At 35.6% G+C, this 23,998-nt stretch overlaps 2 protein-coding genes across 2 annotated transcripts in view; one reads left to right on the plus strand and one right to left on the minus strand.

Moving 5' to 3' along the window:
• Nucleotides 1-23,998, minus strand: part of LOC121408313 (transcription initiation factor TFIID subunit 1-like) — a 51,850-nt gene that overhangs the window by 21,852 nt on the left and 6,000 nt on the right. Inside the window, 11 exon segments of the mRNA XM_041599739.1 lie at nt 6,841-6,957; nt 8,390-8,679; nt 10,288-10,428; nt 10,918-11,206; nt 11,592-11,771; nt 12,195-12,413; nt 12,940-13,118; nt 13,935-14,135; nt 15,358-15,468; nt 15,956-16,109; nt 17,705-17,823. Coding sequence (XP_041455673.1) covers nt 6,841-6,957; nt 8,390-8,679; nt 10,288-10,428; nt 10,918-11,206; nt 11,592-11,771; nt 12,195-12,413; nt 12,940-13,118; nt 13,935-14,135; nt 15,358-15,468; nt 15,956-16,109; nt 17,705-17,809 — 1,986 coding nt within the window. The 5' untranslated portion in view covers nt 17,810-17,823.
• LOC121408322 (toll-like receptor 4) lies at nt 3,926-4,929 on the plus strand. The gene has a single exon (XM_041599751.1). The coding sequence runs from the start codon at nt 3,935-3,937 to the stop codon at nt 4,754-4,756; it is 822 nt and encodes a 273-aa protein (XP_041455685.1). The 5' UTR covers nt 3,926-3,934; the 3' UTR covers nt 4,757-4,929.

Raw genomic sequence — 23,998 nt, forward strand, 5'->3', positions numbered from 1 at the left:
ATCAGAAAAGTAAAACATTAAAGTGCAGCTGTAATCAAATATTCATGTATTTGTTTCCTTGTGAATAACAAAAGTGAGAGTTGATTAGAGGAAATTTTTTTTCATTTAAACCAAAATGGGTGAGAATATTACAAGGAGTTGAACAAAAAGATAGCTAACCAGACATATTTTTACAAAAGTTTCAGTTTCATGCTGGAGTGAAAATAGTCTTCTATTTTTCACAGCATACATTAATGAAAGTAGTGTATAAAATACAATGTTAGTGAACTAAAATCAAGCAATTAATACACTGAGATTTATAAGGCCTTTGCTACATGTACACAAAGACATATTGCGATGTAGCTAGGGGAAAAAACAGATTTCTCTTCAAAATCTAAAATGCCAAGTAGGAAATAGGATACAGCATATGGAATTGACTTGGATGTGATTTGAGAAAAAAAGCACAACTTAAAAAAAATGTCACAAATTCTTAATTTGATAGAAATTCATATTGTTAAACTTGTTTGGTTGTTCTTCATTGGTTGCTGGGGTGGAGTTTGATTTTTAATAGTTCCATGGCTGTGTCACATATAGATTTGCATAGCAGCTTACAAATGTCTGATCCCCATTGTTTTTGAGTAAGGAGAATTTGGACAATTGTATAAAAAAGCGAATGAACGAAATTGACTTTTTTTTGTTCAAAGGTCCCTATGGTAGGGGTCAAACAATTTTTACTGGGTTGTAACCAGTCCATGGGGATGATTCACAAAGAGTTAATTATGACTTAGAGTCACACTTAAATTCCTTGTTGTGTGCGGTACAAAAAGCATCACTTCATCTCTACGTAGCAATCAATAAGATTGCGTGTTATATATCATAGACATTTGCATGTCAGCATTTTAACATGAATCAAAGTCACAGTTTTTTTCATTCTCCCACTAGAGGTCTGCTGCAAGCCACTAAATGTTACATTATAAATCAAGTTACATCCTACTTGTTTATTAAGCAAATAACCACTATTGGTGAAAATGAATTAATAATAAACTGATTGTACTTTCTTTCCGTGGAACTTGAACCAAAATCTTTCTTGAATCTAAATATTTGCCACTTTCTTTACCAAATGACATACAAGAACAAGGAAGTTTACATATCATTTCATGTCTTAAAAAAAAAACTTAATTTCCTTGGTGAAACCATAAATTTTCTGCAATCGCTGAAGAGTTTTTATTTTACCTGTAATTTTAATACATGTCAAGGAAATAGATCCAAGTTCTGTAGTTTTTGTTATTCTCGCATTGTAACTTGGCTTTTTGAGCACCTGGATTTTGTAATGAAAGGATTGTCATAAACTGGAAACTAAATGACCTCTGATTGGTTTCTTCTCTGTTTTTTGGAACATCGAGCATATGAGACGATGATCGTGATTGGAAATTTTTATCACAGTCTCTTGATCAGCTTTGTAGGTGGGTTGATAGCAAGCAGTTACATTTCATTTGTCAACGGTGCAACATGAAGTTCAATGATTCACTAGGAGTCATTTAAAATCTCTTACTAGTTTTTGTAGAAAGCATTGGTTGAGTGACACTTCTAGAGTCATTCAGGGAAGCATGGGACTAATATTGTCATTGAAAACATTGGAAGCAACTACAAGAGCAGACTATGTCAAAAGAAGTTGATGGAAAAGCTTTTGGAATCCTTGAGTTCCTAAGAGAAAAAAAGCCTTCAAACATTGTTTCCATTGTTGAAGATGAAATGACATGTTGCATTGCAGTCTGAAGGATGCTTTCTTCTGAAAGAGAAAGTACTTAAGAGACCACCAAATCCTGAATTGAAATTCTTCTAAATATCAAAGACCTTTGATGACAACTGATGGGAACATATTGCTGAATAAAAATAATATTTTGAAGGAAATTTATTATGCACTTTGTTCCACATAGCTTGGAATCTTCTTAATACCTTCTCCCCTGCTATTTGGCAGGTGAAATAAGTGATAACAGGATTATAAAACTTGATTATTATTTAACAGATCACTACCTTTCATTCCAGGATGACTTTACTAACACCCCTTTGTTCATGGATTATGTGTGTGCTATTCTTTCTATCTGGAGAATTGTCTAGGAATGATGGTGCATCAGGAAAAGATGTATTAGGAAACTGGAGCTTGGTCTCTTCAAGTGTGTGCAATCTTGTATACACCAGCCGTGGTGTCATTGCCAACTGCCAATTGCGTGATCTTCAATCTATTCCTCAGGACCTTCCACACAACACAATATCACTTGATCTCAACTACAACCTCATTAGAACCCTCTACAATGATTCTTTTACCTATCTTCCAGACATCATCACACTTATACTCAAAGACAATCAGATCACGTTGATAGAAGAAGGCACCTTCCAGCCTCTGGGTAATCTCACAGAACTAACACTGGAGAATAACAAATTAATGTCTCTCCCGACAGGTCTGCTTCATGCAAATAAATTTCTATCAGCTCTCAGCCTTGGTAATAACAAACTGACCTCAGTCCCTACAGATTCTTTGCCATGGTCTGACAATATGAAATCAGTTAGTCTGGCTTTCAATAACATCATTTCCATAAAATCTCTTGACTTTACACCTCTTCAGGATTGCTCACTGAAATTACTTGACATAAGTTGTAATGGATTGAAAAACCTTGCACCAAATACTTTTGCAGTTATAAAGAGCATTCAATATCTAGAGCTTCCAAGTAATCTTATTCAAGAATTTCACATTTCTTCTATTTTAGGAAATAATGAAATAAATTATCTGGACTTAAGAGTATGTTACATAAATAATATAATTCCACTTCACCAAACCAATGACAATGTTAACAGCTTTCCAAAGATACAACTCATACATTTAAAAGATAACATGCTGAGCTCTCTTCCTGAGTTTGTGTTTTGGGGTTTCAATCATACAAATACTTTATCACTTCAGCATAATCGTATAACAACTTTATCTAACAAAACTTTTTGTGGATTAGACCAGTTGGTTGTTTTGGACCTATCTCGTAATCAGTTAACATCATTGCCACATGATATGTTTTACTGTAATACATTGCTGCGTCAATTGCGACTTGATCAAAATGAAATTGGAAGATGGTCCAGTAGTACAATATCCAACCGATGCTCTATGAATTATTTAGACCTGTCTCATAATAACATCAAGGATATTGAGATTACGAACCAAACACTCCCTTCCCTGGAAACTCTGAATCTTTCTTTCAACAAATTTCAAATGATCAAGGAATTCCTACAGGGATACATCAATCTAAAAATACTGAACATGTCTCACTGTGGTATTGAATGGTATGAGAGTGAATGTCCCTTCAGAAATCTCAAGGGCCTCAAACAGCTATACCTCACTAATGAAAAATATCAAGTACTCAATATGGTAATCTGCAATGTGAATGCTCTGCGTATACTAGATTTATCATTCGGGACTTTGACAGTTATACCTAATCGCAAACTTCCATTTACAAATAATACATATCTTATGAAATTGGCCATGCATAGAAACAATTTGGAAAGCAAAGACCTATTTCGTCAAACAAACTCCACATCACTTTTTTCTGGACTTGAATCTCTCTTGAGACTAGACTTAAGTGGGAATCACCTTGATATGTTAGATGCAGGAACTTTCAAACCCTTAAAGAGACTTGAAATATTGTTCCTTTCTCAGTCAGCTATTAAAGTACTTATACCTGGTGTCTTTGACAGCCTGAATTCTCTCAAAACACTTGATCTGAGCAATAATGATATCTCATCAGTTTCTGGAAACCTATTTATAAGTCAGTCTCAGCTTCATGTTTTGAAAATAAACTCAAACAAACTTTATTTGATTCCCATATCTCTATTCAAGAGAACCCAAAACCTGTACAAACTTAACATGGAAAATAATAAAATCTCCAAAATAGAGGAAGGAACAATATTTCCTATGAACATCACAATAGATGTTTCTGGAAATCCATTCACCTGCACGTGTGAGTTGAGCTGGTTTGTGAAGTGGCTCCGTTCAAGCAATATTGAACTCAGTTATCCCAATGACACGCTGTGCTCACGTTCTTCCTTCAAGGACATGGTGAAATCACCAATCCTGTCATTCGATCCTGATCAATACTGTGGAATCAATATCCTCCTAATAACAAGTGTGTCTTTGACAGCTCTTCTGGTTGCAGCTCTTGCTTTGTTTGCATACTGGAAAAGATGGTGGTTCAACTACAAGGTGTTCCTTCTTAGACTAGCCATCTGTGGCTACAAGGAAATGGTCCAGGACTTTGAGGACCAGGACTATGAGTTTCAGCTCAACCTGATGTACCAAGAGGAGGACCAGGAATGGGTGGAAGATGTCATGAGGCCAGTTCTACGGGAAAGGTTTCCTAATATTGATAGAGTGGTCTATGGTGACGATGACCTCCACCTCGGGATGTTCTACATCAATGCTCTCCATTATGCTGTTGAGAACAGTTTCAAGACTGTCCTCCTGCTAAGCAACAATTCTGTGCGTGAAGCTTGGTTTATTACCAAGGTACGTATAGCCCTTGAGGAACTAAATGACAGCAGATTGGACAAGATCATACTGTTTTTCCTTGAGGATATAAATGATGATGATCTGCCGTACCTGGTCCGACTATTCCTTAGTAGGGACAAACCTTATATGTTGTGGACAGATGATGAAGATGGTCAGGAACTATTCTGGGCTCAGTTTGAGAAGAGTATGAGAGCAAATAGGGAACTCAATAGCGTTATCCCTATATGAACTAGAAAATATATTTATGTAAACAGAGCCCAAATATTTGAAAGTCAAGTCACAATTTTTGTTTCCACTTTGGATTTCATTCGCAGGTTCTTAGAAAGGATGTTATCTTTTAATAAAATGATTGTCGAATATGAATTACATCTACACAAAAGTTGCATAATGCACAGCACTTCTTTGGAAGATCATCTGACCACTGGAAAACTATGCAATGCATATTTATTCCCAATCCCAATGCAAATTGTGTGAAACTAGTTTCTACATGATCTCAAAAATGCAAACTTTGAAATTTCCTTTAAGAACTACATGAAGACTTATTTGTTTGGATGTACATTTGAATGAAGTTCTATTTAAATATATCTCTCTTTTCTTTCCCTGTCTTAAAGCAACTTAAGCATTTCTATCAAAGAGGACATGGTGCTATAAAAATATAGTGTCACTTATATCAAATAACATTCCAATCTGATTCAAATGAAATTCTCAACATCTGCTTGATGTATTTTATCAACTCAATTCATAAGTTTAGTTGACAGGGTTTGTAAATACACCAGGCTTCACTTCATAAAAGTTACAATCATGGTAACTTTGCCATCCAAATGTTACTTTCATGGAATATTTGATTTTGATTGGCTTTGAGCATCATTACCATGGTAGTTTACAATTAAAGGTTAAGTTACCACCAATGAACATTTATGCAACGATGCACTGGTATATCTTAAGTGAGTTAATGAATATAATATTAAATTGTCTTGCTTAACGAGTGAAGAAAAAATACAGTTGTATAATTTGTAAATATTCAAAATCCATATTATAAATTGATTGTTAAATGAATGGTAAATCTGTAGGTTTTGTAGATAATGAAGTGAAAAATTGTAGATGGTTTGAATATGATTAATAACTAGTTGTTGCATGATAACTGACAGGATATTTGATAAGTTGGCACAATTTGTGTGTTTATTATATCTTATAAATCTGTCATACTATATTTTAGAAGTAATAAAACATTAAAATTCTTGTACATAAAGCTAAGAACAAAATTTAGAGTTGACTGATTATACTAAATTTGTAACATGAACTATGAATGTTATTATGTAAATGAATTTTGTGAAAGATTTGATATTGATCGAAAAAAAAGTGGTTAAATTGAATTGTTACTTGAGACATTTCAGACATTGGCTTCATTAGATCTTTAGAATATTCTATACTTGGTTCAACTCAAAATAATTTCAGTTGAATAGGTCTTTAAACGCACTAGGTCATTTTACCATTTACTAATTGTCTGATAATCATGAAATGTTTGCAAAGATTTTTGTAAAAACATTGAAGAAAACAAATGAGTTCAGCTGCTTTTTAATTGTACAACTGACTTTAGTGCTATAATAGTGATGGTTAATAAAATTATACAACTTGAAAGATTTGATGAATTTCAATTGTATCATAATTATCAGATTACATATACAGTATACAACAGAACTGGGTACACTCCTGGCACAAGTTAGTACATAATAGTAATTCTTCACATGTAAGCTTTACAGACATTGTTGATAGGACATTGTGTTATAAATGAAAGACACATATTGGATATTAATATGCTGAATTCTCAAATATTACCCATATATTATATAACAAAAGTAAGTATACCCTGTGTTAAATCTCCACTGACAATGTGATCAAATCCTGAGTAATTATGCCATAATTTTATAATTACATCACTTGTTATGAATACAGGAATGGAGGAGGGTTGGATGGACATCCATTCCCCCTCTGCATCTCTCTGTCAACTTGACAGAAAAACAATTGCATTCACAGAACACCAGTGATTTGCTCCGATAATATCACTGTCTTGTAAAATTCATGAATTTTAATTGATTATTAAAATCATTGTAAAATTAGTTCAGCATTGTCAATGGACATACAATACAGGACATATTTTTGTTGCTTTCAAATCTTTATTTTGACTATACTCTTTCAGAATTTATCATACATACCATCATTGTGCTTATAATACTCAGAAAGTGCTTCCTTGTGTAAATCAATCACTCACACTCCCAGTCACTGCACACTAATACATGGTAGATTATCCTTACCTGTAAATCAGATGACATGTTTGGTCTTAGTTTGCCTTCACCCAAGTTCTTAGGATAGTAGTTCTCATCGTTTGAGATGTTGAAGGGATTCTTATTCTCCTGCTGGTCGTTGAAATCCTGGAATATAGAATTACGTAAATAGTGAGAGTTTTATTGGTGAATATCCCCTGGCTCATCTTGATTAAGTGATCCCCCTTGCTCATCTTGATTAAGTATTTTTAAAATAAATCATTTATTTATTTTGCCAATTATTAATACAGTATGAGATGAAACATCTTATAAGATACAACAAAACAACTTAGACATCAACAAATAATAAATAAACAATTGTTTAGACAAGGTATCAGCATCAGAATTGCCTGTTGAAGTAAGGAAGAATTAAGGAATACTACTTAGGTACACTGACATATAAACTATCAACTGAATAATGTATGTCCACATAGTAATATATTCTCTGAATGATTTGAAGCAAATAATATAAGCATGAAAACTAGTTTTCAAAGAAAATTATACCAGTCTATGAACTCATTTAAGGTAAACCTGACAAACCTGACACAAGTCTTATATCTCGGTCACATTTCCTCTATGGCGGCCGTATGTAGAGCTGCCAACGTGAACAATAACATTTCAGTATTTTTAAAGCTGAAAATCAGTATTTTGGTGAGGAAATCATTATTTTTGAAGATATAGCACAGGACAACACATAAAACTGAAACTTGAGAAATCAGTATTTTGCATCAGTATTCTTCTCATTTTTCAGTACTAAATACAGAAAATCCGTACTACTTGGCAGCTCTGCGTATGGCAAGTCGAAAACAGCCGTTTTATTAATTTTTATACAAACCACCTATATATAGCTGGTACAAAAAATGTTAAAACGTCTGTTTTCGACTCGCCGTAGAGCTAATGTGACCGAGGTATTAGCACCCTTAAAGGGATGCTCCAGGCTGAAAAATGTTATATCTAAATAAATAGAGTAAAATTCAGAGAAAAATGTTGAAAATTTAATTAAAATCAGACAACAATGCTATTGAATTTCAAAGTTAAGCAATATTTTTTGAAAACAGATATGCAAGTCATCATGAATATTCATTAGGTGGACTGATGATGTCACATCCACACTTTCCTTTTCTTATATCATTACATGAAATCATAATTGTTTCATTTTTTCATACATGTGTGAATGATATGTCTCCCTCATCATGAAGTAAGTTGCAGCAATGAATATCTCATGTACTAAATCAGTTGTCAATCCAATATTTCAAGTACTTCGTAGAATAAACCTAATTTCATATAATAAAATACAAAAGACCAAGTGGGGATATGACATCATCAGTTTGCTCATTGAATATTAACAAAGACATGCCTAGAACAATTTCACCGATATAATGCAAATCTTTAAAATGCCACAGCTTTGTTATTCCTTGTCCGATTTTGATGAAATTGTCACGGTTATGTGTCTGATTTTTCTTCATCTCTTCAAAACATGTTATTTTCAGCCTGGAGTATCCCTTTAAGAAGTCTAATATTAGTGGTACAATGTACTAACCTCATCCTGATCATCCGATCTAGTCATCCCACTCTTCTCCATCACAATCTTTGATTTCCTAGGTTCTTTCTTCTCCTTCCCACTGGCAGCCATCTTATCAGGGTCAATATCATCTGGTATCCTAAGTATAATGTTCTCATCGTTGGGATCGAGTCGAAGGACGGGCGGGGTCGGTATCTTATCCATTGCCTCATGGTCCCAGATGATATCATCCTCCCAACGATGGTAGACAAGCTCTTCATTATCAGCAGGGAAGATGGAGTACCACGTACAATCTGATTTCTCTTGAGCTTTCAAACAAAATGACAGATTAATCTTTAATATACAAATAATGCACGTAAGCGCGTGCATGCAGGGCCAAATAATGAACGATGTGCGGTGTATCCATTTGGCGAGTTGAGCACAGAGTTCATTATTTAGGTCCTCTATGCACAAGAATGTGTGAATTGTTAATTTTATACAACCCCCCCCATGTTACTGAGTTGCCCCAATTGCTAAATTCTAGATAATTCCAGACCTCGCACTATCCTGCACTCTGACGTCAGAGTGCAATATAATGCATTTTGGATGCAATAGCGCAATTCGCTGAATATCATGTGATCCAATTTGGACCAATTAGATTACAGAACATTCTTGGGAGTTGTATAAAACAAAATATGTGTGGTTTCAAGTTTGGTGTTGGAGTTTGTGTAAAAAGCAAAATTCAGATTGCCATCCCTAACTTCAAACCTCAAATCGTGTCAATTATCTAGCCTTACACCCTTCTGATATCAATCCCAGCACAAACTTCATTTATGCCAATGTAAATATTGAACCAGTACCTAAAAAGGTCAACACCTAAATTCAAATCATTGAATGAATGAATCTAGCCTTCTTTTTTTCATCTTTATGAAAGATAAGACCCAAAGAGAAAAAAAGGAAGCAATGCGTATCTTTATAACATTAACATATTTTAATTGCATGTAAATTTCTACAACTGATAGAAAAATAATGTAAACAAATGATAAGCTGTCGGTTAAAAGTAAAGCATATTGACCTATAAATGAACTAGGGAGATTTCTGAAATCCTGCATAAATGTACGAATCTTACTAGATATAGGGAAAACTTATCTTAAACTATCCAATATGAAGGCCAAGAGTGACTTTCAATTTCACCTACTGATAGACATGACTAAATTATTACAATGTTGATAATCTGGAGGGTGTATCATCAAGAAGTGTGCAATTACAAATGACTTACAATACTTTCTTAAGGCAGTCTCACATGATTGGTTGCGATCCAAATTTCATACTAATTGTGATAACATTTGATATGGATATTCCAACTAATAAAATATTACGGATCAGAGTTCAGAATAGTGGTAGGACTAAAGAAATTGAAATTCAGTCCAGTTAGAGCCTCCCTGAATGAATAAAAACTAAACTAATTCAATTCCCAATCGTAAATAACATCATCATCAGCTGAAACTTGAAGCTGATTTGGACTTTATTCTGACCATAGGGCTTGCTGCAGAGTAAAAATATAATTTTACTTTTCCTAACAATATGCCAAACTTTGAATAAAATAATCTATTTTCTGGAACTTTCATATTCAAAGCAAAATTGTGATTTCTTAAAAAATTGCGTAGCATCGGATCGCATAGTGTGAGACGGGCATTATGCGCTGAATCGTCACCAATGAACATTTGGTGTACACCATAAAACACAAGAAAGGATCACCAGTCGTCCATAAAGTTTCTCATAATTTATGAAAAGCTTTATGAAACACCCACCTGTATTGATTGTTGATTTTGATAAGGCAGTCGAAGAGCAGACAGGACTGTGGTTAAAATCCTGAGACAATTTAATTCTTTTTAAATACTTAAGCAGAAGTGGAATTATCTGAAGAAAATGCTTACCTGGGTTCTGCGATTGTTTGTTTGGAGTCGAGACTGTCTTAGCTAGTTTACTATTTGTCAGGTCACTCAACATAGGACCAACCACTTTCATTGCTGTTCTCTCATTGTAGTTAGGACCAAGGTAGTCAACAATCTTCTGACCTATAAGGAATCATCAAGAAAAGGATATAAAACTTTTCTTACTTTATCAGTTATGAAATCGCATTCAAACTATCCATCCATCTATCCATCTATCTATCTATCTATCTATCTATTCATCCATTCTACCGACCACCAATCAATCAAGCAATTTATTGACTGGATGGGATAAATCCCTATATATCAATGGACGAGTATCATATAGAGGTATGTCTTCCACAACCAAAGCAATATCTTGTCTTGTCTTGTATACATGTAAGTTTTTTTTATATATACCTATTTACTACATATAGTCTAGGACCCACAATATTGAAATCTGGAAAAAAGTGTGTTTTATTTTACTCAATTTAGTAACATCTTAATAATTTCAATATTGGATTGAATCCTGCATGTAACTCAAACCTGAAACCAAACATCAAAAGGGTAATGTATCCAAGCTCTTTGATGAAGTGGTACAGATCAGAAATTTTACAAAACAATATTTGAACGTACCCTGTTGAGTGTAGTAAGCAAGAGCAGTCCTATTGGATAATGTAGGTACCCATCCAGCGTTGCTTGCTGCAGTTGAACTAAGGACCTTATCTTTGACATCTTCAGCATCCCATATGACATCATTCTCCCAAGGTAGTTGGGTCACCATGTCAAAACATTCATCAGAGGCTTGTGGGATTGGAGGGAGGTGAGACAGAAGCTCCTCGGCTGATATAGATGGTGCTGTCGGGGTGTCGTCAGGTTCTTTCTTGATTTCCTTGCTCTCTTCTTTCACCTTGGTTTCTGATGTCTGGGTATGATTAAATGGAGTGGACTCATGAATAAAATAGCGTGGATAACCACGGCAATAGGCGTTACTTTGGCACACTGTGACAAAAGCGTGCATCAGCATTGGACATTTTTTAATATACACGGTAAATAAGTGTAAGTTATACAGGAAATCTGTATAAACCATGGGTTCAACTGATGATTTTAAAAACCACCTTCGTGAATTCGGGCCATAGTGTCCATTCTGAGTAACATGTAGGACTAAATCTCATCATGCATAGGTTATATTTTTTCCACTAAAACATGACTACAAACACAATTGTGACAGAGGTCAAATGACCAAGTGGCAATTTATTAACAAAATATGCATTACTGATAACTTTTAGCAAAATGAATACATTACTTACGGATTTGAGTTTGAATCCATAGTCAAATCCTTCTCCATTATCAGGTACATCTAGCATATCATACCAATACTGAGCCGGTCCATACCGCCATTCTGCTATCTCAGGAAGAGCATCCTTGTTCTTATCTTTATCAGAATTAGCATTACGATCATCCGCTTCCATGGCAGCCATGATTAACTCCTGGGGTTTATAACAAAGATGAATATACCTTTGATCATGACTCTCACATTCTAACACTTTTCATTCCTGAATCTACTCTGAATTGCTTTAAAGTGATGTTTACTGTGGCATTCATTGTGTTCTAGTTTCAAACCATTACCTTAAATGGCAATTTCAACAATACGTTATGTATCCTGCATTTATGCTGTGGATATCATGGAGCACGCAGAATAAAAAAGACATTCAATCTAATCTTTATACCTTTGACATTTAGAGGCAAATCTTTCATAGCCATTATGTATTACTTTTTATCACACATTCAAATACAATCTTATCAAATCACTAAAACCCATGGCAAAAGATTGAGAAATTAACTACTGTCATAGTCAAGACTGTTCATTTGAAGTAAGCTCTCAAGTGACTTCCCAGCACCTATCCACATACCGCATCGTCAGGCATGCAGTCCTCAGGAGGAGGAGAGGGAGCATAGCGATAATCCCATCCATCAATAGTTTTCCTTGGAGGACTGGATGGAGGAGAGTCCTTTGGGATGGCATCAGAACCAGAGGGGTGTCTCTTCTTCTTTTTCTTCTTCATCCCCCTCCACAGCTGTGGCAGGAGGTTTTGTTGAGGGAGCCCAAATAGCCGGTAGAATCTCAAGACCTACAATAAGAAGAATACAGTATTGGTCTTGTAAGAAGTCTTATAAAAATGTTAGCACTTACCTAGTTATCCATTGATGTTTGCACAACATAACTTAGGTCAATTTCATACATTTACAAAGGATACACAAATTGAAAGAATCTCAAAATACAAAAAGTCTTGCAATAGCACCTCTTTTTTTCTAAAAGGAAAGATGACCCATAGATCATCCCTAACATATTTCTACTCTATACATAATAAATAAATTTTGTCTTTCATATGACCAGTCCTCTAAACCTATGCCCAGTGCTAAATTTAATCAGTCAACCAACGGTATTGTCTATATCCTAAACGGTATCAAATCCAATAGAAGTCTGTTTGTTCTAAAACAATCAAAGAAGCACTGTTCAGGATTTCCTAGTGTGAACATCAACAGCCTTTTATCAATGAAGACATCCTACTCTGACTAATACATTGATTACAAGATATTCCATACATTTATATATATCCTATTAAGCTGAATTGGGTATAACTCATCATCACCTACCTGACCAGGCCTGAATTCTGGGAAGAGATCTGTTACTGTTTTATCTTTGAACTTTTCGCTAGCCGTGACATACAGGTGCTTCAGAGGTGCTTCTATCTTTCCTTCTTCTTTATTCTCTCCTTCTTTTTCATCTGTCTTTTTCTTGCCTTCCTTTTCTGATTCATCCTGTTTTTCTTTATCTGAAGATACATATAATGCATGAAAATTGAAAAAAGATATTCAGCACACATTATCAGTGAAATCTTGTTTATAGGTTAAGTGTTGCAATTGAATAAAATTTGGAAACACTTGACAAACAATAAGATGGTACACAACACTAAATCATACAATTCTATATTGGAATTGAACCCACTGGAATCAAATCCACTGAGGCAGAAGATAGAGGTGAGATTGATTAGACAAGGGAATAGTATACAAATATACCAGGCTTTAAAGCCTGGTATATTTGTTTTATATCCTACTTTAATAAACTAGAGCAAAAGATTTTGATAATCTAGTTCCTGTACTCGTAGTTCATCCTTTTTTAATCTGAACAAAATATAGATAACCATCTGCGCTGACTGACCTACTTTTCCTGAACCATCTGCGCTGACTGACCTACTTTTCCTGAACCATGCGCCTAGCGCGCAGAACACGCATTAGCGCCTGCGCCGTCATGTTCTGTGACGTCAATGATGGAATATGGAATAGTGCACTTTTCCATCATTGACGTCACGGAATAGTATATTTTCTTGAGTGGGTGTATCATTTTCCACATCATCGCAAAATAACGAGAATATGTTTGGTCACATGATGCTATATAAACCAATCAGCAAACAGGATTGAATCTATGAAGCATATAAAGTATTTTATATCAAAATATGTATCTCTAATTCTTATTATAAACATTTTTTTTTGTTGTATAACTAGGGCTGTAAAAATCTTATTATTATCATTATCTAATATCTTAAATCAAGAAACTATGTTATTATTTGTGCACTATGGAAAGGATTTACCTTCACCAGTCTCTGCCTCTTCTCTCTTATCACTGCTGTTATCATTGTCTTGAGATGAGGCTGAAGAAGATGTATGCATCAGTCTGGTTACTGGAGGTGGTATAGGAGGAGGAGGCATCAAGATAGAATCATCTTTATTCTTGCTTTCACCATCGTCATCATCAGCATCATAGTCATCATCGTCATCGTCGCCATCTTTATCTGTTTGGGGGATGAGAACAGGAGCATTACAAAGCAATAAACAAAATCAATATAACATTAATAACTTCAACTTCATACAAAACAAGTCAATGTTTTTGAGAAATATTTATTTCGTATTTAAATTATGTTTACAGAACCCTGTTGCATACATGTATATTCAATAATGATCACTGCCCTTCTCATCCTAAAAATTACATTTCTCCCTTCTCTGTTAGAACGTTGCGGTGTAGTGGCCCTGTGGATTAGTCTTCTTACTATGAAACAGAGGGTCATGGGTTTGAATCCCAGCCATGGCGTGATTTCCTTCAGCAAGAACTTCATCCACATTGTGCTGCACTCAATCCAGGTGAGATGAATGGATACCTGACAGGAATTTATTCCCTGAAATGCTACTGCGCTGTAAAAGGCTGCGGGACTAAGGCCAGGGTAATAATATCCAAGTCCTTTGGAAGCGCATAGGGACGTTATGACATAATGTGATATGCGCTATACAAGAACTGTGTTATTATTATTATAACATGGTCATGAACACATTTCAAATATTAATAACCTGTTCCATAAAGCTTAACAAGAAAAAATAAAATGGGCATACAGTAATTGACTCCTTAAGGCCACCGCACACCTTACGACCCGACTGGTCGCCGACTGGCTTGCGACTGAGTGAGGGGAGATGTGACGTCACAGTTCTTGTCAGCTTGAGCGTCGCAGACCGGTCAGAGACAAGTCGCAAGGAAAATCGTAAGGATTTGACATGTCGAATCCTTATGACTGGATCGCAAGCTCAATCCAACTTCCAGCCAATCAGACAGCGGAGTTGCACGACGCGTATATGATAAACAACGCGCATATGCAGTAGTAAGCACACTTTCTCAGATGCTATGGCAAAAAGCAAAAAGTGCATGCGTGAGTCACAGATCGGATCTCAAGGTGTGCGGTGTCGAGGCTTATGACTACCTTGCGATTCATCTCCCCTCACTCAGTCGCAAGCCAGTCGCCGACCAGTCGGGTCTTAAAGTGTGCGGTGGCCTTTACATGCCTGAGATAAAGAGATATCTCTAAGATGTTTATATGCAATATTTGGTAGAAATGTGCAAATAGAGCTATCGTATCAAGTATCAGAAACCAATTTTCCATGGAATGTGGTGAAATATTACAAACACCACCTTGCAGCAACATCATCTTAAATAGCAGATTATTTTATTCTAGAATCCCAAGTAATTACCTTTATTTTGTGTGGACATAGAAGCCATTGTATCTATATAGACCTGTTCTTCTTCGGCCATCTCTGTAATGTCGGAGTAATCCACAGCTTCAACTCCTTTCTCTTTCTCACCTGTAATACATACAACACAAGAAATGAATTAAAATAATGTATACTCCTTGCTTAATTCTACTGTAAATAAACGATGAAACTATCTGGTGTTCAGCCCAATCCGTCATCAATGTCCCAATGTCAGTCTACAATAAAATACTAAGATAAATATGGCTGTTATGTTAAGCTTGGAAGTCAAGATGTAATAATGTACAATAGCAAAAAGAAGTTCATCTCATTACAGAACCAATTGCCTTCTAATTGCCCTTTGAATTTTATTGAATATGATACATACATGTACCAATCTGTAACTCCAGTTCACAATCATTAAAATTAAGAAAGATAGATTATTAAAGACACATTCTTTCCAGCATCTAGATATATTTGCTATTTCAACTCAACTCTTATTATGAGCTTAAATTTAAAGAGAATATAATTTCAAGCTTTGGTAGCCTAGACCACATTATTGAATGGTCTCATCTTTCAGCCCTGCCTATCTATTCCTTACTGCTAGAGTCTTGATCAGAACCTGATTCATCATCATCATCGTAATCCTCCTCCTCGTCATCCTCATCATCCTTCCTCTGTTCTCCAGTCAGCTCTTTAAACATGGATTCCAGACCACTCAGGGTTCCGAGTCCTGAAAGGTGACACTTGGCATCCTGTTGCACAATAGAATGAAATTATGATCAAAGATATTATAAAAAGACAAATACTGTAACAATAATATGCAACATCTATAGGCTACAGCAATTTGAACAATGTCTGCAAGTCCTGCATAATATTGTGGGGGCGTCGTGGTCTAGTGGTTATGACTCCAGTCTTTCAATCTGAGGGTTGTGGGTTCGAATCCCAGCCATGGCATGTTTTCCTTCAGCAAGAAATTTACCCACATTGTGCTGCACTCCACTCAGGTAAGGTACATGGGTACCCAGTAGGAAAAAATTCCTCAAATGCCAGAGCGCCTGTAGGCAGCACGGCTATAGCCGCGGTAATGATAACATTATTGTAATTCGCAGTAGAATATATACATATAGAAATTGTGCAATATAAATGTACAATTATTATTATGTTACCTGGGCCTGATCAGATACATGTACTTTAGAATTTAAGCAATTCTTTCCTAGCCATTTACTACACCTAGGTGGAGAGCATAGAAGATGAGTGTTGATAGATTTAGATAAAAGATGCAAGTGACGCAATGGGATTCGAACCCTGAGCCTTGTGGTTCAAAGTTCAGAGACTTGTCCACTGAGCCATAACACCTCTGTCAAGATAGAATATAACAAAAGTAAATATACTTGAGGTTAACACCACATACTCTTGTGTCAAGTAATCCTACTTTGCTACTGGTATGAGTGTGGTATGGTGCTATATGCAGCATATTTCTGTTTTACTTGTATTTTATTGTGCTGTATTGCATTGAACTTCCTCTCATGCAGTTACTTAAACAAATCCTTATGTGGAGTGAAATAGGCATTCTCAATCAAAATTGCAACCTTGTATACATGCACATAACCTACAGTACCAGTCATTAATCTTTGAGCATACGCGGACACGCGGCGAGCCATCCAACCCGGATGTGTGTCACACGCGCGAATACACGAGAGCAGGTGCTACTATTTCTCTTCGCGTGTCATTTTGCTCTCGTGTCAATAGCGTGTTACACTCGGCGTCAATCTTTTGTGATCGAGCCATTCGTCATGGTCAAGTGACCAGAGTGTCATACGCGGTTTTTACACTCGACAAATCCAAACAAAAGAGGTCAAGTTCTCGTTGCGTACAGTACATGTACGTGTCCATGCATTGCGTTTTGGTAGGTAAACTCGGTGCGAGATGGACAGGGAGCGAGGCACCGACCGCTGCTCTTATGCTGCGCTGACGGAGAGCACGCATGCCACTCGGCTTGTGACGACCACGGTACGGTGCGGCGCTCCCGGTTTACCAGCCCAGCCATGCACCAGTTCCTCGCTGTGCGAGAGTGGTTGATTTTGAGTGCTTGACTATACCCTAGTTGCCCCTCCCCCCCCAAAAAAAAAGAAGATACACATGTATTGAATACCATAACCAAATTAAAGCTCTTTAAAAGCAAATTGATGGGTTTATAAAGAAATATTAAAACATGATAATTCTTGATCAGATTGGTGCTACATGTATATTAACAACATCCTAAAATTTAATGCTATTGGTTTAACCATCCTTGCATGTGATTCACACGCACAGTAATGGTCAAATGTCATGAATGATATATCCATACCTCATCTAAGACATCATCTTCTAGTTGTCCACTCTTATCAATGTTACCAAACATGAATCCAGTCAATGAGAATTCATGGCCACCATCTTCATCTTCAGAATCCATCTTTCTGATCCACCCTTGTGAGAGATAAAAAAAAAATACATCTGATAAAGCTTGAATAGCAAGTTAAGGTACATACAGATTGCAGTTGAATATCAAGATAAGGTAAAAATGTATTTAACACAAATTTTACCATATCTAAATTATGGAGCAATTGTTTGGGGAAATAAACACTCAACCTACCTGGATATAATATTGCTTTTACAAAAGAAGACTTTGCATGTTATTTTCAACCTGTCCTGGAGATCCCACACAGATCACTTGTTTTTCAATAACATTCTAAAAATAACAAGTGGAATGCCTCTGGCCATCTCACCTGCATCACGCAGTTCAACATAGCAGCAGTGCTGACTTTGAAAACTACTATAACTCACACAAGATGTTCAGTGATACTTGGTTACTCTTTATTTCCACGTTTTATGAACTAGACCAATACACTTACAGAGATAGGATGGTAATTCAACAAATACCCCCAATGTGGCCAAAGTTCATTGACCTCACATGACCTTCGACCTTGATCATGTGACCTGAAGCTTGCACAGGATATTCAGTGATACTTGATTACTCTTATGTCCAAGTTTCAAAAGTCAGATCAATAAACTTGCAAAGTTATAATGGTAATTCAACAGATACCCCCATTATGGCCAAAGTTCATTGACCTTTGACCTTGGTCATGTGACCTAAAATGCGCACAGGATGTTCAGTGATACTTGATTACTCTTATGTCCAAGTTTTATGAACTAGACAAACATACTTTCAAAGTTATGATGGTAATTCAACAAATACCCCCAATCAGCCAAAGTTCATTGACCCTAAATGACCTTTGACCTTGATCATGTGACCTGAAACTTGCACAGGATGTTCAGTGATACTTGATTACTATTATGTCCAAGTTTCATGAATCAGATCCAAAAACTTTTAAAGTTTTGATTGTAATTCAACAGATACTCCCAAATCGGCCAAAGTTCATTGACCCTAAATGACCTTTGACCTTGGTCATGTGACATGAAACTCTAATAGGATGTTCAGTAATACTTAATTAACCTTATGGCCAAGTTTCATGAACTAGGTCCATATACTTTCTAAGTTATGATGTCATTTCAAAAACTTAACCTCAGGTTAAGATTTGATGTTGACGCTGTCGCCGCCGTCGGAAACGCGGCGCCTAGAGTCTCACTCTGCTATGCAGGTGAGACAAAAACACTGTACCAATATAACTTAGGTCAATTCATGTATCAGTTAAACAATAATATGTTACCACCCATATTTAATTCTTCATTTAACAAAACAAAATTCTTCACAAATATCCCACATCAATCAGATGAATTCCATTTACCACTACCCTGGACCATCCTTACAAAATCAATTTTTATTTTTGAAGGCCCTAGACTCTGGGGAACTATTAATAATAACATCAAAGAATCACCAAGCCTAAATTCTTTCAAATATAAGTTTAAAAATTTCTCCAAGATAACCATTGAATTAACTCTTCATCACTCAAATTCTTGTATTTCTTTTAATCAAACATGATTATCATGTGGCATACAATTTTCCATCTCTTTCGTTTTCCTGTTGATCAACGAGGTCTGTTTGTGAGTGCTGGGGCTGGATTCTGGAAGCCTTTAATCTCTCTTTTTCTTATTTTCTTTTCTATTCTAATTTCCCCTATTTCTTTTCAATTCAATTGGTTTATGCTCAAGTTGTTATTTTGATTTTTTTATTGCTATGTAACTACAAGAATATTTATCAGGAGGCTGCACTCTACAAGCTACACTTTTTAGCAGCCTCCTCCATTTCCAACCTGATATGTAATAATCTTGAATATAATTTTTGCACAGGGATACTTGAAATATGTTTTGTTTATGTCAAAATGTACAAAACAAACTGTGCTTGTTGAAAATGGAAATAAACAAAATGAAATGAAGGTACATGTCGATAACAATTTCTTAATTTCTGGTAGTTCCTATTTAGTACTATGTACCTTTTTAAAGAATCAATAAAATACTAGTGACTTATCTTGAAAAGGCATTCTAGACTTACTTGTGGTTTCATTTTTGTTATATTTTAACTTTTACTTCAATCAGTGGTGGATCCAGGATTTCCAAAGGGGGGCACATTTTACCAGAGGAAACTTTGACAAGCAAAAAAAAAAAGAAAGTTATTTATCATCCAAAATTGAAGGTCTTTTTGTCCACAAAAAAATTGACAAGCAAAAAAAAGGTCCTCACTTGTGTATGAACTGCATATTTACATTCCAAATTTTGATTATGGCTCTAAAACGGGAGGGGGGATTTTCTGTGAAAGCTTGCATCCCTCTAGGTAACAATATTTAATTATACTTGTGCAAACTCTGGGCCAATCTATTGCACTCATTTAAAATTCTTCTTTTTTCTGTCACTTACTTCTTAAACGACAAACTTTACTTAAACTAGAGATGCTCGGCGGGTCGCGAAGCCGAGCACATGTATCCCCCGAACCCACCACGTCATCTGTCTTTGCGATATATAGAGCTCATACAGAAATTTGACAAATAAATACAATCATCATGGCGACAATGGCCCTGCCCACATTTTGCCTGTGGGTACCAAATTTTATGACAATAATGTGACGAAGCAGCGTGACTCTGCAGAACCTAAAGTATTGTCCAGTATCACCTGTTGGGGAATAAAATTATAGAGTAATCTGGATTTATTTTGTAAACCTAACCCTAAGACCCCCCACCAAAAATGATAGGCATCTTCGCTTCACCTTCTAATATTGCTTCTGTGTGCCAACTGTTATGACAAATTGGAAAAAAAGCAGATGTTACAGGTTTTACCAAATTTTCCACAAAAATATCGTTACTATGGCAACCATGTCTCCACCCACTCCAAAATCATTAGGCAACTTTGCTTTACCATAATGGACCTTCATGCAACATTTGAAGATGATCGGAAAAGTAATGCAGCTGGTAGAGCACTCACAAGGACATCTCTGTATTTCCACAAAAATATTGTTACTATGGCAACCATGTCTCCACCCACTCCAAAATCATTAGGCAACTTTGCTTTACCATAGTGGACCTTCGTGACAAATTTGAAGATAATTGGAGGAAAAATGCAGCTGGTAGAGTGCTCACAAGGACATCTCTGCTACATTTATTTCCACCAAAAACTTGTTACCATGGCAACGAAGTCTCCGCACACCAGTATTGTAGTGCCTTGATGCTCGGCCTTGGCCTTAAGGCGCCTTAAGGCCTATTTTTTCAAAGCCTTGGCCTTGAACATTCAAGCCTTGGCCTTGAGAGGGCCTTGGCCTTGGCCTTGAGGATTTTGAGCCTTGAAATTTCAAGGCATTTTCAAGGCTTTTTCAAGGCATTTTGTATTTTGTACTTTCATTTGTTTTATATAAGTAATTATGAATGTGTCAAATGTTCTGTAATGACACTAATGGTCAAAACTACCAGTCACCAGTAACAGTAGCAACAGCAGTAGGTGTAATAGCTGTGTCATCGATTGTAATTGTTAAATCATCATTATTAAGAATTATCATCACATTGTAACAAAGAAAACAGCAGTAATGAAAAATAACTATTAATTGGTAATGTGTTGTAATCATGACTAATGATGATAATGACAATATTAATAATGATAATAATGACAGTAATAATGATTATGATCAAGATTATAGTGCTTTGATGAAAGGAATAATTCTGACAGATCTGACTGCAATTTTGACAACAACTTTCATACTTTAAACATAGCTAACTCTAAGGAATGATTTATAACAAGGTTGATTTCTATTCCATTAGGATTTTCCTTGTATTATTTTCTTTAGCCAACAAGAATGATTTAAGTCTTAATTATATTCTGAAAAGATTTGGAAAACTTGTACACAGACTTTAATTTTGTAATATCCAAATTGGCTATGTCAATGGCATGATGAGCCAAAAATTTAGAGGGGCCAAGCATGGCATATAGAACAAAATTTCTGCCAAAAAATTTGAAAGCGATTGAAGCGAGCGAGCGAAAAAAAATTGTCACCCTTTTGCTATAAGAAAAGCTTTTTTTTGAAAGACTGTGACAGTATGTTTAGAAAATAATATCAAATTTACTCCACATTTTCCTTTCCTTTATCCCCCTATTTTAAGTTTATTCTTGGTGGTGGAACTTCTTCCTCTCTCTCTCTCATTTTTTTTGGGGGGTCTGATATATTTTTAAACAGACGAGAAAGAGGAATGGGAAGAGAGAGAGAGAGAGAGAGGATAAGGGAGAGAAATATGTAAGGGGGTAAGAAAGATGGGCGTGGCTGGTTGGGCAGAAAATACTGCAAAATTAGTTAATGATAGGCAGTATATCTTTTCTAAATTGTAAGGAGAAACATATAAGGGCGCAAGAAAGATGGGGGTGGCTGGTTAGGCAGATCATACTGCAGAATTAGTTAATGATGATAGGCAGTACACCTTTTCTAAATTGTATACATTTTGTTTTGGGTCTAGTGTCTCAGATTGACAAAGCAAAGGGAAAAAATCAATGAAATAACGTATTTGTGTTTGTGTCAATATGGGTTCAAGAAATAATGATTATATATTGAATTAATTAATTAATTAATTAATTAAAATAATGATATATATTGAATAATTATTAATATTATTAATAATTATTAATAATTAAATGTTTCAGGATATAATCAAGATTTACCCCCCCCCCAACTAAGGGTATGGGGTGCGCCCCATTTATTTTGTATCCTTTTGAATAAAACTTTATTTTGTAAGTATTCTTCATTCTGTTTTTTTAGGTAAAATAGGTGTAGAAGATACAAGAAATGAGAATTGAAATTTGAAAGTGGTTGTAAGCGGAAAAACATGAAAACTGGCAAGAATCCTAAAAATGACACATTTTCAAGTCAGCATTTGAAAATTTCAGCTTGTGCTCTGTGCTCTCTTGTCCCCCCCACAAAAAAAAATCCTGTAGGAAAAAATGCCTCTTTTTCCAAAGTAAAAAATGCCTTCTTTTTTCAGAATGATTTTGCCCTTTTTCAAAAAGAAATACCTTCTTTAATAGTAAAAATGATACATTTTAGGTTTGAAAATCACAAGTTTTGAATCATGCTTACATCAGTTATTGTTTAGTACAGTACTACAACATGTAATCCTGTTCATGGTTACAAAAATGTAGAATGGTGTTTTCTGGTTGGAATATCACAAATTTTTGGCTCGCTTTCTGCACTCGAATCAATTATTGTACTCATTCTATTCCTGTTTACACACAAAAAATGCTTAGAATGTCCAGTTTTCAGGTTGGAATATCACAATGTTTTTTAGCTCGCACTTTGCGCTCGCATTACTTTGATTGGAGAGTTATGTATCCTATTAAAAATGCAGTCCTTAAATGCTTCCTTTTCTGATCTGTACATTATCTAGCATTATTTCTTTAATTAGATGTACACATCTTTTTCATGATTACAAAAAAAGCTCAGAATATTTAATTTTCATGTCTTATTACACATGTCCAGAAGTTTGAGATCGTGGTTCGTACCGGCAACATCACGCAACAGTGATTTAGTGATTTAACAGTCATTAACCCCATAATTGACCAAAAATCGAGTTTTACAACTTCAGAATTGATTTTCTTTTCAAAACTGCTTGCTCGCTACACTTTCTCGCTGAGAAGTAAAACCTAAATAAAAATATCTATCTTATCAATAAGACATAAATTTAAAAAGGCTTTGCTCAACTTAATTCTACAAAACAAACAACTACTTCACGCAGTTGATAATCTCATTTTGAAAATACATGTATCTGTTAGCACCAAAAATTCCCATTTTGGTATATAAGTGCCTTTTTGGCTCTGAACCACCCCCCCCAAAAAAAAAAAATATTATATATAATATATTATGTCTAAATTTATCATGAAATTATTTTTGTTTTAAATGTACAAGGGTGAAATTCTTTATTCGCTCAGTCCGCTCGCTCACATACATTTTTGCCATGTGTGATGTCTAGCGGCCTATAAGCATTGTTAGCTCATTGTTCTGTATATCGTAAGTTTGAAATGCCTTGGCCTTGGCCTTGAGGTTTTCAGGCCTTGGCCTTGGCCTTGGGTTTCCATGCCTTGGCCTCAGCCTTGGGTATTGAAGCCTTGGCCTTGGGTATTAAAGCCTTGGCCTTAGCCTTGGCCTTGGAGGTTTGAGCCTTGACTACAACACTGCCGC

The sequence above is a fragment of the Lytechinus variegatus genome, chromosome 1 (genome assembly GCF_018143015.1).
Source record: "Lytechinus variegatus isolate NC3 chromosome 1, Lvar_3.0, whole genome shotgun sequence".
Taxonomy (NCBI): Eukaryota; Metazoa; Echinodermata; class Echinoidea; order Temnopleuroida; family Toxopneustidae; genus Lytechinus; species Lytechinus variegatus.